Below are 16,304 nucleotides of genomic sequence, written 5' to 3' on the forward strand. Positions count from 1 at the left end.
GGGCTGGAAAAGCTTAAACAAGGGCTGGTGCTCTGGACCCATCACCTGTAAAAGGATCCTCTGAAGCGGGTGGGAGCAGCTGCATGGAAGGAACGAGAATTCCCAGCTAGCCCTACAGTTTTACTATGCAGTTTTCCTTCATTAAGTAGGCTTTATTACTTTGTAAAATATGCGTTTTAGCATCATTATGACATGCTTCTTCACGTAATTATTTATTTTACTTTGGCACATAGAACATGGATAATTTGAGGACAATTTTTTTTCTTTTATTCCCATTTCGTCCCCACACCCTCTGCCTCTGGCAACCACCACCCTGCTCACAGGCAGAAATTCTTAAGCATCTATTTCAGCATTTTAAGCGTAGGTAAGTTTTAGAATTACTTTGTTTTTTGATATAAAGCTTAATTTGGATAATATGCAAGACTGTATCTTAATTCATGCTGCAGTTGGACAAAGCCTGTTATTGCTTCTGTGTAGTTAATCGGAACCCGAGTTGATTGAGCATTTCAGTAATTAGCCTTTTGCCAGAGCACTCATGCCTTTGACCTTCTGCTGCCCTAACTTGCCAGCAACTCTCAGTTGTGCGCCTCTCCGTCTGGTTCTTGCTCCTGCTCTGCCAAGCAGTGCTGGAGACAAATCAAATCATCGAGCTGCTGGCATCGTTATCAAGTCTAATCCCCTGGGCCATCGGTGTCACTTGGCAGTTTCTTTTAAGCATTCCTAGATGGTTCCTATTCCTCTTTTCACATGTGACAAAACTTCACTGCTCTCCTTGTCCTCAGTTCCTTTGCCGTCACCCAATGACCAAGACTTTCTCTTTGTTGGGAAATAAGCACCCACAGAAAACTTAAGCAGCTAGTCTTAAAATTGTCCTCATAAATAACTAATAAAGTTGCATCTCTGAGTGTTTACCTACATATTACAGTCATAAAACATAGGTGTGTTACTTCACAGCTTACATTTATTAGCTAAGCCATAAAATAGAAGATGAATTCTCTAATAATAAAGAAAAAAAACTAGTGTGAGCTAATCAAAGATTGTGACTAAACTGCTTTCTTAATGGAAACTAATTAAAATGCAAATGTGGATATATTGTAGTCACTCTTCTGCTTGGGAGTTGCTTTAAAATAATTTTGAATGCTCACAATTAGTGTATCATAGGAATGAAATTCAAGTACTTGTGGTGATGGCCTAATAGTGAGCTCTGTAATTCCTAGGTGACTCGTGTTCACACTAAGGAGAAACATTGTTTTAAGTCATATTTGGAAATGTTTTCCTTATTTTGTGATTCGCCATAAAACTTATTTATCTATTTTTTTTTTTGAGGAAGATTAGCCCTGAGCTAACTACTGCTAGTCCTCCTCTTTTTTGCTGAGGAAGCCTGGCCCTGAGCTAACATCGTGCCCATCTTCCTCTACTTTATACGTGGGATGCCTACCACAGCATGGCATGCCAAGCGGTGCCATGTCTGCGCCCGGGATCCAAACCGGTGAACCCCGGGCCGCCGAGAAGCAGAATGTGCGAACTTAACCGCTGTGCCACTGGGCTGACCCCTTATATGTCTGTTAAGACTCGAATCACCTGGAGGAGCTTCTTAGAATGTGGATTCTGATTCGGTAGATCTGGGGTGAGCTAGAGTCTGCATTTCTAATAGGCTCCCAGGTGATGCCTGGTGATGGTGCGTGGACCACATGCTGAGTGGCAAGAGGCTAGGGCAGCCGTTCTCCAATTTGTGCATCAGCGTCCACTGAGCGGTGACTGCGTGCTCCCTTGGGTGATTCTGATGTGGCTGACTGGGGACCATTATTCTGAAGTATGGATTTAGTACAGTTTCTCTGCCTCAAACGATGGTTCCAACCTCTTGATTTATAGCATATACCTGCTAACTTTTTGGCACTATCAATTCCAGAGGCAGAGGAGGTAGGGGCTTTGGTGCCATATCATAGAAAAGGAATTGAGGTCGCCAAGTCTCTTGGCCTGAGGATAAATTGATCTGCACCATCATGTGCTCAGGTTCAGAGGAATTGGATAATGCGTGCTCTTTTAATTGAAAAATCTTGCTTAAAGTAGGCATAGAACCTTATTGGGAATCACAGACCAAAATGAGCCTGGAAAGAGCCTTTGGTTCATTGATGGGGACACTTCCAGGTGATGTCTTTCTGGGAGCTTTGCTTTAAGGTGCTCCCTGTATGGCCCTCAGGTCACAGCCCTGAGCACAGCCTCACTCTTTTTCAGAATTAGGATTTAGATCTTAATTCAGGGCTTTTATAAATCTTGTTTTTAGTCTAGTCTTTATTGAAAGAACCCATTTTTATTTATGACAGCTCTTGACCTGCACACTCAGGAAATTTTTGCACAAGTGGGTCTAACTGGTTTGATCTTAAGAGTAGACAGCTCCTCATTTTTTGTGACATTAATGTTTCTTGATACAAAATATTCCCTCTACATGTTGGAAGTCATCGCACTTGACATTCTATCATTAAAGATACTTTTTTTTGGATCTTCTAAGTAGGAATGAAAATGACTTCAGGCAGGGAAAGAGCCTAGGGAGGTGTAGTATACACTTTAATGAGGATTTAGTATAACATTTTGTATAACAAAATGATTCAATGTGTAAGAGAAACTGCGGACCATAATGCCATTTATGTAAATTAGACTACATAAATCAACGCTTTAAAGGATATTTACATTTTTAAGCACATTAGAGAAGGCACCTTTTAAAAAATACCCTATGGAGGTGAAATTCACATAAAATTAGCCATTTTAAGGTGAACAATTCAGTAGCATTTAGTACGTTCACTGCAACCAACAAACATTTCCATCACTCCCAGGTAAAACCTCTCACCTATAAAGTGGTTTCTCCCCATTTCATCCTCTCCCGACCCCTGGCAACCGCCAATCCACATTCTGTCTCTATGGGTTTATCCATCCTGGATATTTCATATAAATGGAGTATGCGACCTTCGTGTGTTTAGCTTCTCTTACTTAATATAGTGTTTCGGAGGTTCATCCGTGCTGTAGCATGTATCAGTACTTCATTCTCTATGAGTGAATAATCCACTGTATGGGTATATCACAATTCATCCCTTTATCTGTTAGTGGACATCTTAGCTGTTTCCACCTTTTAACTCTTGTGAACATAGTAGTGCTATCAATGTGCATGTACGTGTACTTGTTTGAAAGTCTCTCTTCAGTTCTTTAGGATATATATGCTTAGGTAGAAGATACCTTTTAATGGATAGGAATGGGAGTGAGTTAGGGGTATGGGATGAGGAGGAAAATAGTAAAATAACAGTAAACCGAGAGAGCCCTTATATTGACTGATAAGAACATGCTAAAATATAATTAATTCAACTCTGCTCCTCAATCGTCTCAGCAGACCAAAGTAGAGAAGAGCTTTTCTTGAAGGGATTTGTGGGTGTGGCTTACTAGTGAATGAAGTCCAGTAAGATTCACAGAAGACTTACAGTATTTTTGAGAGAATTGTATTGCAGAAACACTGTAAACTTAGAAAGGGACAGAGGATTACAAAAGTAAAAGACCTTTATTCCCCCAAACTTATACAAGCAAGAAGCAGACTGACAAAACTACCTACCTGCAAACACAAACAACTTTTCAAGGAAATGGAAAGATGATTTTTAAGGTGGAACCAAGAGTCCAGAGGATGAAGCGAAAAACCATGCAGTATTCCCTGGCCTTGAGTCCTGAGGAAGTACTGCCAGTCTGTGCCTACGTTAAGGAGGGCAGACCTATGTGTAACCAGCAGGATACTGAGAAAATAATGAAGTGAAGTTCAAAAGCTAGGTCCTGAGACATTGCAGCTTCCATCTTGCTTTCTCTTGGATCACTTGCTGTGTCAAGCAGCCCTATGAAGATGTCCATCTGGTAAAGAACTGAGACTTCCTGCCGACAACCAGTCCTGATTTGCCAGCCATCTGAGTGAGCCACTTTGGAAGTGGCTCCTTCAAGTCCCAGGAAGGCCTTCAGATGACTGCAGCCCTGCCTAACATCTCCTTTTCAACCTGATGAGATCACCAAGCCAGAACCATCTAACTTGGGCCACTCCCAAATTCCTGACCTTCAAAAATTGTGTGAAATCATAAATATCTATTTTCAGCAGCTCAGTTTTGGGATAAGTTGCTACACAGCGGTAGATAACCAATAGAGCTACTAAAATGGACTCATATAAACCTGGGAATCTTGGTAAATTTTTTGGCTTCCTCATCTTGCCTCAGTTGTTTAGCAAGTACGGTGCCTAGTTTGTTAATTTCTAATTTACCCTCTCCACCCCACCGCTATTATGACTGCCTTTATAATTGATTCAAGGCTAAGGAGTGGAGAGGGGATTGGAGAGAATATGAAAATCTTCAGCCATCCTGCTTTTTCTGTTTATATGGTGTCTGTCTGTCTTCCTAGCATAGAAAAATGTAAAGCTAAAAGGAGCTATTGCAGATTTTCAGGGATCATTTTTGGGGGGTTTATTTTTGAGAAGCCATTCTTGGCCCTCAAGATGTAGGAATTGCAGATGTTTAGAGCAGGCTGTTGACATGACACACTTCACATAAGTTGTGCTAAGAACTATTTATGTGAAGGGCTAGGCTAGGGGCGGGCTGGGCTTCCCTGCCTTTGCAGGGAGGTGTTTGCCCTGTGTAATGGGTTACAGATCCACAAACTACTCATTTCACAGATGAGGAAAATGGGGCCAGAAAGGTTAACTAATGCTTCTGAAGCCACACACTTGGTTAGTGGCAGAGCTAACTGGGAGTCCTAGCTGCCAGTCCAATGAAGATAAGATTTGTTTCAGGTTTGACCTTTGTTTTTACTTTCACTTATCTTTGCTAGTTTCATGTAAAAACGATTCTATTGAACGGGGACTAAATGCTTCCCTTTTAATATATTGAACTGGGTGTGTCTTCTTAAGGTTTCAACAGACATGAAAATTTTATAATTTTGTATCTCCCCGTAGGCAACTCTCTGCCTAGGTCCTTTGAAATTGCAAAAAATAAATTACCAATGGGCTCAAGTCCAGTAAGCATGATTTAGGTCCAATTCTGATCCTAGTACAACCTGTTCCTGCTGCATAGGCCATTTTGTTTATAAAGTTCGTCCACTTTAAACTTGAGCATCATTGAACTATTTAAAAGATAACCTTTTTGACATAAAGCCTTTATATAAAACTAGAATTTAATCATTAATTGTAATTTTTTCTTTGTCTCTGACGAAGTATAGTCACTTTAGATTTTTTTTTAAAGATTTTTTAAATTTATTTTTTATTTTTCCTTCTCCCCAAAGCCCCCCCAGTACATAGTTGTATATTTTAGTTGTGGGTCCTTCTGGTTGTGGCATGTGGGACACCGCCTCAGCCTGGCCTGATGAGTGGTGCTAGGTCCAGGCCCAGGATCCGAACTGGCGAAACCCTGGGCTGCCAAAGCAGAGAGTGCGAACTTGACCACTTGGCCACGGGGCTGGCCTCGTCACTTTTAAGTAGTTTCTTTCTGAATACTTGGATGGATTTTGAGGTGTGTGTGTGGCTTTATTTATCCTTATCAATCTGTGCATATTTGTCAACCGGATGAATGCTGTTATATTTTAATAAACTGGGAAGAATTATCTTGGCTGTCAGTTCAGTAGGTTTACGTTTAGTTTAACTATGTGATGTTTTATAACATTTTAAACATTCGAAACCAAATTGAATTTGTGGGAGGACTTCTAATGGATTTTCCTTTTCTGATATGATTTGCGTCCTGTGGGATTCTGGGTACTGGTACACCAGACCATTTGTTCTTGTCTGCTTCTCCAAGGGTCAGTTTTAGAACCATTCATTTGAATCATATGGTAATTACAGATAGTACGGGTTTTAGAAAATATGTGAGCTTAACAAAAATCAATAAAAAATCATTTTTGTTCCTCTTGGAATTTTGCCAATACGTTTTTTCTGCAAAGTCAATTTAAACACCTTCCATTGAACTGTTCAACTTCTGATTTACAAGTTCCTTTAGTCTTTGACCTCTTACTCAAAATGAATCATAGACTTCAGTTTTCAGCTAGCAAGTTCACACTGCCTGTTACGAATAGTACACTGGAATAACCTCCCACTCTACAAGTAGGTTATTTTTAACGTCCCTTAGTTTCCTAGCAATCAATATTACTTTTGTCTCTCCATACATTTGCTTGCCCTTTCCCTAAGTCCCTTCACTCTCCAAGAATCCAAGCTGTTGGATTTAGCCTCCTCGTCTGTCTTGTGGACGAATGTGTCTGGCATGCTAGGAGGCCGTTCTCTTGCCTGAAAACCCTAACAAAGCGAAGGTAGAATCCGCATGGGATCATCACAAGCTCAGCTCCATAAAGGGTTTTCTTTAAGAGGAGTGAAGATGGAAGCTCAGGCTCATTCTGCTCACCAAATGTGTGTCTCTGAATGCAGCTGACTGTAAGAAGGAATAAATTGTAGTCAGTGTCTGTGTAGTAGTTTATATGAATGAAAAGCATTGCTTTGTGAGTGGATGATTTTGGTTTTGAAATTAGATAGCAGGGCAACCTAGATTTTCATTTTTTGGAGGCAGTTTCAGAGGCAGGTGCAGGGCATGAGTAACGTACCACACCTGAACTGTGCGATCTAGCCAGTGAACACTAGGCTGCTCCTGGGTCCTACTGTATGGTTTCCCTGTCTGTCAAGAGCCGGCTCAGCAACCAAGCCTGGATTCCAGGTATGGTATTCCACAGTCGTTCGGTAATTTGTAATCATAGAAACAGAACGTTCCTCCTCTTGTTTCTTCCTTGCCAACAGTTTCTGGGTGGGTGAATGTCAGTAGCTGGAGTTATTTTTAAAGAGGAGAGGTGAGGCTTGTCGTGCAAAGCTGGGAAGAGGGCGTTTGTTTGCAGAGCAGAGCTGACATCAAAGTGTAGATTACTGCTCAGTGGCTAGGCACTTGTCCTATAACAGGTAATGTTTAACGTGCCAGTCACAAAGATCACAGAAACAGCATATGCCCGCCCAGGCATAAGATTTCACTACCGTTTATGCTCTGGAAGACTGAAAGGCTAAACATGCCCGTGTATTTCTTTTAAGTATTTGTATGCATTGGTCTTGCTCCCTCCTTTTTTGCTGGCTGCAGTTGGACTTTGAAGCTGGGAACTTATATCATAAAGATTTGTAACCTTTGTCTGAGAGAGAGCTCGGCTAAGCAATCACTTTCTACTTCTTTTCACAGGATAATATAAACGTTTTCTTGAAAGCGTGTGAACAGATTGGATTGAAAGAAGCCCAGCTTTTCCATCCTGGGGATCTACAGGATTTATCAAATCGAGTCACTGTCAAGTAAGTTTCACTGGTTTGTTATATATATTTTTTAAACTAGGGGCTTGTTGCTTAAGTGAAAAGTATTCCTGAGAGTTCATGATTACTGAAAAATCATTCTTCTGTCTTCCTCTGTTCTCATTCCAAAGCAGACTATTTAAAAAATAGCTTAGGGACTGTGAATGTGAAGCTGTCTGTAATCGACATGTCATGGTCTTATTTTAAATCTCGATACCAACCGAAATGGTAGTTTATATTTGAATGCTTGTCCAACACGGTAGTGTTTGGTTGCTAATGGTGAGGATTCTCATTATACTTCTAAAGCAAATTTAGAGATTATATTATAGCTTACAGAGTAAAAAGACATTTTAAAATAGTTTTTATACATTTGGAATTAAGACATAATTGCTAACATACAAATGAGAGTGAGACGGTGGTAAAAGAGACTTTCTTAATATCTGGAAGGCAGCAGTGCCTGGGACTGACATATAACACTAATGACCTTGTCAATTGTGGCTGATTTTTAAAAATCAACTGTTTTTCGCTATTTTAATAGTATGGTTGAGAAAGTGAAAGTGGGGGGGGCGGTGAAAACATGTTCGCAGGTGTTTCTGTTGGGTTTTAGATGGAAAACGGTGTTCATGTGTGAGTATATGGTTTCAGGAAATCTGGTTTCAAGCTCTTGTGAGATTTTTCTTTTCCTCTATAATTTGCTTTCAGTGAATCAGAATAAACTCATGTTACCAGCTAAATGTGACAGGAAAATGATTTAATTTTGTAGTGACAACTTCCTTATCATCGTGGCTCTTAAACTTAATTCACATTTTTCCAAGGAAGAAAACAAACACTTAGTATTCTATCTATAGAAATAATAGAAATGGAAAAGTTAGTTTCTGCCAATTCAAAGATTTAGTTTACATGGTCAATATCCCTGTCGTAATAGCTTCAATAGTTATTAAAAAAATTGACTATAAAATCTTAAATACAGCTAACATTTTTTTCTAAAGAAACTTAACACTGTATATAAATGTCTTTTGTAGTACACATTGTCTTTTAGCAGTATGACCCAAAGTTCCAGGTAGAATCAATCTTTTAAAACTCTCTCTATATTTTTAAATGAACAAGTCGTTTTGAACCTATATGCTTCTACTTCTGTTGAATAAGCGTTTCTAAATGACACAGCAATGATATGTGTATAGCACGCATGAGTGTGTCTGCATTTCTGATTAATCGAAAGATAGTTGAGGAATCCTAAGTTTCATTGACATGTTTCAATGGCATGTTTACTTCTGGAGTATGCAAAGTCATGTTTAATTTCCGAGAAAAATAACTATCGATAAAACTTGTATTTTCCCTAAGAGACATAAGACCTCTCTGATGGGCAAAGAAAGTTTTGACTTGGAAAATCTTTTTCTTAAGTTGTTGCTGTCTATTAAGAATAAACATCTTTTCCCGTGAAAATCATACTTTGTTGAAACTCGAGCCGATGTTTGAGTAGGCTGTGGACTAGGCAAAACATGTTTGTTGGCTCCCAATTCCAAGGGTGCTCTGAGCAAAGCTTGCCTGGAGCCTATTTCATGAAATGTTGGGTCTAAAGTGTTTAGGAAAAACCAGTATCTGGGCTAAGCCTTCAGCAAAATTACTGACAAACTGAAACCGGGAGGTCAAGTAGTTACAGCTGTAGTAGAAGTATGCAGAACAACTTGTTTCAGTGGAAACCACAAGTCCATCAAAGCAAGGTGTGCCCGAGTAGTACTAGTGAGTTCGCCAGAGTGAGAACCTTGACTCGGCTGGAAAACATTTCCTCTGATAATTCCATCTCGTTGAACCAAAGAGCACAGCGGTCAACCCTGAGTCTACGCAATAGAAGCAAGGAAGCCTCCCAGTTATGAAACAAGGAAGCTGGCAAATGGCTCATAGAGAAATATGGAGATATTTCAATATCTCAGCTCTTATGCCCTGGGATAGCTTTCTTATAACAGGAAGCAGGTTTAAAGGAAAGCAAATAATTGCCTAGGAAATAGTAATGCATTTCTTAGCGCTTAGTTTTTGTTCCTATCCACTGTGGAGACTCCTATACGTCAGGAATCTTGTGCTATCCTTATTGTGGATTAAAGGACTTGCTGCTGGTAGACCAGTGGGTCTCAGCCGGGGGCAGCCTTGCCCCGCCATGGGACATTTGGCAATGTCCGGGGATACTTTTGGTTGTTGTAGCTGGGGTGGGGGTGCTACTGGCATCTAGTGGGTCAGAGGTGATGCTAAATACCCTTTAATGAACAGAACAGCTCCAATAACAAAGAATTTTCTGACCTCAAATAGCAATAGTGACAAGGTTGAGAAACCATGTCTTAGACATCAAATTTCATACCTATTTCGACTCTGCTAGCAAGATAATCATGTGGAAATGAAGGATACTGACTGACTGACTTTTACATTTTGCTATTATATAGCTTTTTACTTACTAACTTTCCATGTATTCATTTCCATGTTAATTTTGTCCATTTAAAAGCGACGCACTCATAATTTCAGTGTGCAGTAATGTGTACTTTGACATCATTTTGCTCACCTGTATACATTAGAATTAGCAATAATCTGGCAAACTACTTGACTACTTTAAGTAGTCTGTCAAACTCAACTGCTGGCCAGACCCATGGCCAAGTGGTTAAGTTTGAATGCTCCGCTTCGGCGGCCCAGGGTTTCACTGGTTCGGATCCTGGGCACGGACATGGCACCGCTCATCAGGCCGTGCTGAGGCGGCATCCCACATGCCACAACTAGAAGGACTCACAATTAAAATATACAACTATGTGCTGGGGGGATTTGGGGAGAAAAAAAAAAGTGGGGAAAAAGAAAAGATTGGCAACAGTTGTTAGCTCAGGTGCCAATCTAAAAACAAAAAAACAAAAAAAACCTCAGCTGTTAAAAAAACTCAACTGCTGAGACTGAATTAACAGTTCACAGACCCGTTGGTCTTACTGTGAGTGCAATCTAACATACACGTTTGCATGACATGCTGAGAGCAAATAGGAAAGGACGGTTTATACCCTCCAAGTTGGCAAATGTGAGGTATCTTTTGTTAGTGGACAGCAGTGGCAAAAATGTCGATGGCATACAGTGCCTTGGAGAGGATGAGTGGCAGGAGCAGAAGCAATTAATTTAAAGAGCCAGTGCTATTGAATAATTTCAGTAATCCAGACTCTAACTACCAAAACTTATTTTCCGGCAATTTGAGATTTACCATTTAATCTGCAATAACTTTTCACTAGTCAAACAGAGCTAGGATATTCTTTATATTTCTGTAATTACACATATTAATATGTGATTGAATTTTCTGACTGAATTATTTTACTTCTTGCAGGAAATAGTAGTTTGCATTTTTCCGAGTATGCTTGAATTCCATTTATTTTGGGACTGCATATATTCAAGTCAGTTGATACTTTTAATTTTGACATTCTTTAATGGATAGGATCCATGTTTACTACTACTTTTTTTTTTTTTTTTTTTTGTGAGGAAGATTTGCCCTGAGCTAAGATCTGTGCCAATCTTCCTCTCTTTTTTGTATGTGGGATGCCTCCACAGCATGGCTGATGAGTGGAGTAGGTCTACACCTGGGATCTGAACCCTTGAACCTGGGCCACTGAGGTGGAGCATGCAGAACTTTAACTGCTTGGCCATGGGGCCAGCACACATCTTTACCTCTTCTCAAAAAGCTAATAAGCAAATTTGTGACTTAACCTCCATGAATGATAGATTGAGGTAGAACTTATCCAAGTTAAGATGTTTACTGAAGTCATGAAATTTAGCTTCTGTATCAGTGAATAACTGCATCATTATTATCACCCTTTTACTAAATATCTGTACTTAACTTAGAAGCACAGACAATCCACAGAGCTGTCTCTGCAGACTTTCTGTAAAAGGTTTGTAGGAGAGCAAGCCAAGTGGCCATAACACCATGCCACAGCACACTGGAGAGCTCCTACAGTAAGTGTCATGGTCTGGGGTGGCATCTGGTCATTAAGAAGCACAGAGCAATTGCTCATTGTAGAAAGCAACTCAGCAGAGTAGCCCAGAGGTCCTGTATTGGAGGAATTGAAGTTGACATAAAGGTAGGGTTGGACATTAAAGGTTTTAATTTTAAATGTCTAGCAATTTAACTCATAGACTAAGTCCTCTATTTAAACCATTGCTCTAACCAAAAATTATATATTGAAATTTTTAAGCTGAGAATTTGAACAGATTGTAAACATGTTTCTTCTTTCCTCCCCCTTACCGTTCCAATCCAGTTTTTAGCGTTTCCTTAGACACATTCTGTTCATAATAAAATTACAGGATAGCAGGACTTTTGAACACAATATTTCAGTGATGCAAAGAAAAATTATTTTCTAGTACAGACTTTTTCATTATTTAGGTTATTAATATTTTAGGTATAAAATATAATTTCAAACCTTGATATTGAGTGAGTTTAAGAAGTCTGTCAAATGGAGGGTACAGAAATCAAGAATCTTGTTTTTATATGTGCTAGTTGCCAAAGGAACAGTAGTTGGAAGCAAAATTAGTATTAACATATATCTCCCTTGTGAAAATAAAGGAGACTCAGAATGATATTTTAAGGATTTAACTGTTCTCTAAAGCGTCAAAAGGGTGCTTGATTTCTCCGGCAATACTGTAAAGTCATTTCTTAGGAATCAGTTTCCCAGATGGCGCTCTATTAACAGTCTGCCAAATTGGGCTTGAGATGTGAATGTGTGTATGTGTATTTACTTAAGATTTTTATTCATGCAAGTAGAATATATACCTACTTTGAATTATGTAACTTTCACCTTTTTTCTGATTTAAACCTGGTTTTACATTTTTTCAGATTCGTTCAAATGTTTCTCCACATCTTAATCTGCTAAAAGAAAAAAAACAAGCTCAGTGATATCCAAACTTGGATGTGTAACTTGAGCATGGTGACATCCACCTGTCAATTCATGTTACTATTTTAAGATGTTCCCTTCCTACTAACTAATTAGAAGAGAGTGAAACGGAAAGGAAGTTTGCACTGCACACATGTCTACCCCATTCTCTTGTTCTCTAGTCTTAGGTAGTTGCTGAAGGAGGAACATTAATTCTTTCGGGTTGCTGAGGCTCTGTTTAAGGCCAGCAGCAGAAAATGTATGGCCGCATTTTCAAATGTTCTTTAATTGCAAAATTCGAATATCTAAGTCTGCTTAGCTGCAGAGAAAGGTTGCTGGATATGAGGAAGGTCTGATGGTGGGGCAAGCTGTAGAATAACTGAGGGTTTATCTGATATTTCTTTCTCTCTCTGTGTAGTTCTTAATTTACTTCTTGGATAGATAAACTAGTTTCTGGATACTCTGTCTCCTTCTTCAGCTCTCCAGTCCCTTAAATCCAAAAAGCCATTGGGCCTGATTGTGTCTTGGCTTGCTGGGTGACACTTGATGTTGTGGCCTTCTCTGGCCAGGGTCTTTATTTTCAAAAGTAACCTGACCTGTATTTATTGCTCCAAAAAGTCTCACTTGGCAGCTCATCTGATTAGCAGTTGTCATGAGCCATTTCATGGGAGGATGGTACAATTTACTTCCCCTGACCAGAAAGCATTTGTTTTATAATGAGGTCCTTCAAAGGGTTAAATCAAAGAGACAGATTTTTATTGAAGAGATTCTTCTTCCAAATTATTGTTTTTAGGGCTGTCTATGGTGAATTAATCAAACTTTAAAAAATTTATACATTATCATGCCTGTAGTCCCATCAAGTCACTTTTGAAAATGAGAGCTTCACCAGCAACTGGAAATATTAAGCATTGTTTTTCTGAGTTTCAAGCTGTATTCTGCTCTCATTTAAGTGATTATTTGTGTGAAGGTATATGTGTGCTTACATCTATTTCTGAAGCCACAGAGTAGAAAATGGTGCTCAATCCAGTGAGGGGCACTTTTGGTTTCAGAGAAGTCATTCACTTGTTTATCATACGAGAAGCATTGATTCAGCATCTTCTCTGTGGCATGTGCTGAGACAGATATAAATAAGCTGGAGGCCTTCCCTTAGTGGGGTTCACATTATAATTGAGGAAGTGTCCCCATAAGTTCAGTTAGAATACATGTGCTAAGATAAGCACACAGGATTCTCTGGGAAAATAGAGATGAACAGATATTTCAACTTTTTAATCTGGAAACACTTCTAACTGGAGGTGACACTGGTTTCTCATCTGGGCTTTCAAAGCACTTCTTGTTTTCATCTCCCTCTAATTTTTCCCTAGACTGGAAACTATTTGAGGGCAGGGAAAATGTATTATTCCCTTTATCTCCTTGTTCTTCACACCTTAGGGGTTAAATATTTATTTGAAAATTAAATTTTCGTTGTGAAGACCTCCTGGAAATATTTAAAACAGGCTTTGAAGGTGGCAGTTGACTTTTTTTCTTCTTTGCCAAGCCTTCCTCTTTTTCTTCTCATTTTTCAAAACTTCAAAGCAGATCTGGCGAGGAAGTTATTGAACTTTTGGTTTCAATTGCCTTTCACTTATCATTGCAGAATAATGATGGCCTTTCATGGTAGAAGTTTTAATCCTTATGCAAATGTATAAATGATAAATACTAATAATGTTTAACTGACATTTGAGGGATATTCCATGCTTATATGAAGTTTTAGAAACATTTTAATGTCTTCATATTATAGTGACCAATCATTTTTCATCTTGTGAAATAAATCTAAGTATATGCTTAAGACTTTTGGGTGGCAAAGTATGGTTATATAGGTAACTGGCATATCTCGTAGAAGCTCAAGGGCAAGGAATAGAAATTTTTAAAAGCAGGAACCCATAGTGGAGGTAACTTTTTAGGAGAAGTCATTAAAATTGCTTCAAGAAATTTTACCAACAGGTTTACAGTAAGCCTTATTCCTTCCAAAGTCAGGCTACCTGCTTTGATACCTTTTACATTTGCCTCGCATTCAACACCAAAGCCAATAAAAACAAAAAGTCACAAATTACCTTTGACTTTGGTAGGATAAAACTATTTGAAGAATATGAGTATGCAGAAACTTGATGATTTCTTAACAGTTCATTTGATACCCTAGGCTGATTTTCTCAGTCACCTTCTCCCGGGATGGAACAAGAAGTTCAGTGGATGTACATCAGTTGTCTTGAACAGATAAGCATCTTGGATGAGACCAGGGTTTTAGCTGGACCCTGTCATGGGTTTAATTCCATCCCTTCAGTCACTTGGTGGCTGAAGGACCTTAGACAGTTACTTTTCCTCCCTCTGCTCACTTTTTAGACTGATCTTGTCTTTTAATTGGGAGTGGATATTAAAAATTTTTTTCTAACATTCATGTTTAGTCAACTTTTTACAATTTACCTATTTTGTTAGCATATCAAAGCTGGAAACCAGAGACTGGATGGGTAAGTTATTTGCTCTTGACTCTATGTATGTGGAACCAATACAGTTTTATTAATTTGAGAACTCATGTTTTTGTATATTTTCTGAAATATTGTAAATATTTTTATTTGAATCCATTTCCAAAACTTTACTTTGTTCATTTATTTTTATTGTCCCATTCTCTCCTTCATTTCTGTAAAAATTTGTCATTTTGGTCATGAGCAGGATTATTCTTGAGGCAAGTTCAGACACTGTTCTGTAAAAGGCTTCTGCAGGGCTTATGGATTTTCCTTTTGGAATAGGTGTTCATAATCTTGACTTCACTGAACTCAAACGCACACTGCAGCCGTGTTTCCCACTGGACAGAAAACTTAGCTGCTCCTTTTGGGCATCTCTCATCTGTTTTGTTCATCAAAAGGCTGCTATACTAATAGCTTAAAAGCTCTAGATTATATTATCTGAAATACTTGTTTTTTCCCCCTAGATACTAAAAAAATAGCAATGGACACTGTTTGTGAGGTCAGAAGACTTGCTTATTATTTAGTTCCAGTTGTACTTGCATACAATGAAAGTCAAGAAACTAAGAAGTATAGTTTCATGTGAGTGGGCTTTGGCGTAACATTATAACTGGATTTCTTTTCTTTTAGAGCCTCACTGTCAAATGTTAAGTAGATTGACTATTATTTTTAAGAGTTTAGGTTAATGGAGTACTTGCGTTTTAGGAGTAATTGATGTGGTATAATTTGTTATACTGAGAAGCCATCCCAGGTGAGGTTGGCTGCTGATAGACTTAGTCTGCATTTTCTCCGAGGCATATCTTTCTAAGCATCCCTACTGAACTGGGAGGCAGGGTGCTGTGTCATCACTTTTTCTTTTGAAGAGCTTAATACCATTGCTTCAGACACCACTGACCAAATATGCACAGGAAACCTAAGAAAACATGTTCCCAAAGTGTTGCTGAAAAATCTTTAATTTTAAGGAAACATAAAAAATACGCTTGCTGTATAAATTTAAGTAATGCACATTAATGTTATTCTTAAATGTAAATGATAGTACAATAAGATTCCATTCAAAAGGGAGTTGATTAAAAACATCCTATGAACACACTTCAGGTAAGGCAGTTTTTCTTAAGTTAAAAATGGAAAAAATGGGGACTCTAGTCTGCCCAAGGGAAGTAGCTGCTTTGAATTAAGCTCTGTTTGCATTAACCACTATCCATTGAACAAGAGTTTGCTCACTATGCTTTGAGAAATTTGGGGGAGATATCCCTAATTAAATACCAAGACTACCAAGTATCATTGTTATTATGTTTCAGTGTTTCATTATGTTATAATAGCATTGGTTTTTTGGAAATGTTTTTGTTCTGTTTTTTTTTTTTTTAATTTACCGAGATATGGAAGTAATCAAAAGAATCAGTGTATCTGGGTAGAAAATTTGGCTGACATGCTATTAGATTTCTTTTGGCTTAATATTGAGAGGGAAAAATCTCTACTAGGTATTGTCTCATGCTCTATTTTGTGTATAATCATGTATATTCACCTATGAAATATTGTGTAGTCGAGCACACACACACATTAAATAAGGACATATGTGAAAATTTGTATAAAGCTTCGAAGAGTGAGACACCAGATTCTAAG

General features: G+C 38.6%; 1 protein-coding gene across 37 annotated transcripts in view; it reads left to right on the plus strand.

The window, feature by feature from the left end:
- The window catches only part of LMO7 (LIM domain 7), a 188,674-nt gene that overhangs the window by 88,430 nt on the left and 83,940 nt on the right, over nt 1-16,304 (plus strand). For 13 of the 37 annotated variants that reach the window (XM_070239891.1, XM_070239896.1, XM_070239897.1 and 10 more), the window contains exons 1-2: nt 6,809-6,940; nt 7,209-7,315. Coding sequence is in view for 9 of the 37 variants with exons in the window: in XM_005601291.4 (XP_005601348.1) it covers nt 7,209-7,315 (107 nt within the window). In the remaining 28 variants the exon portion in view is untranslated. The other 24 variants (XM_005601291.4, XM_070239927.1, XM_005601290.4 and 21 more) reach the window with 10 other exon arrangements.

Source organism: Equus caballus, chromosome 17 (genome assembly GCF_041296265.1).
Source record: "Equus caballus isolate H_3958 breed thoroughbred chromosome 17, TB-T2T, whole genome shotgun sequence".
In the NCBI taxonomy this organism is placed as follows: Eukaryota; Metazoa; Chordata; class Mammalia; order Perissodactyla; family Equidae; genus Equus; species Equus caballus.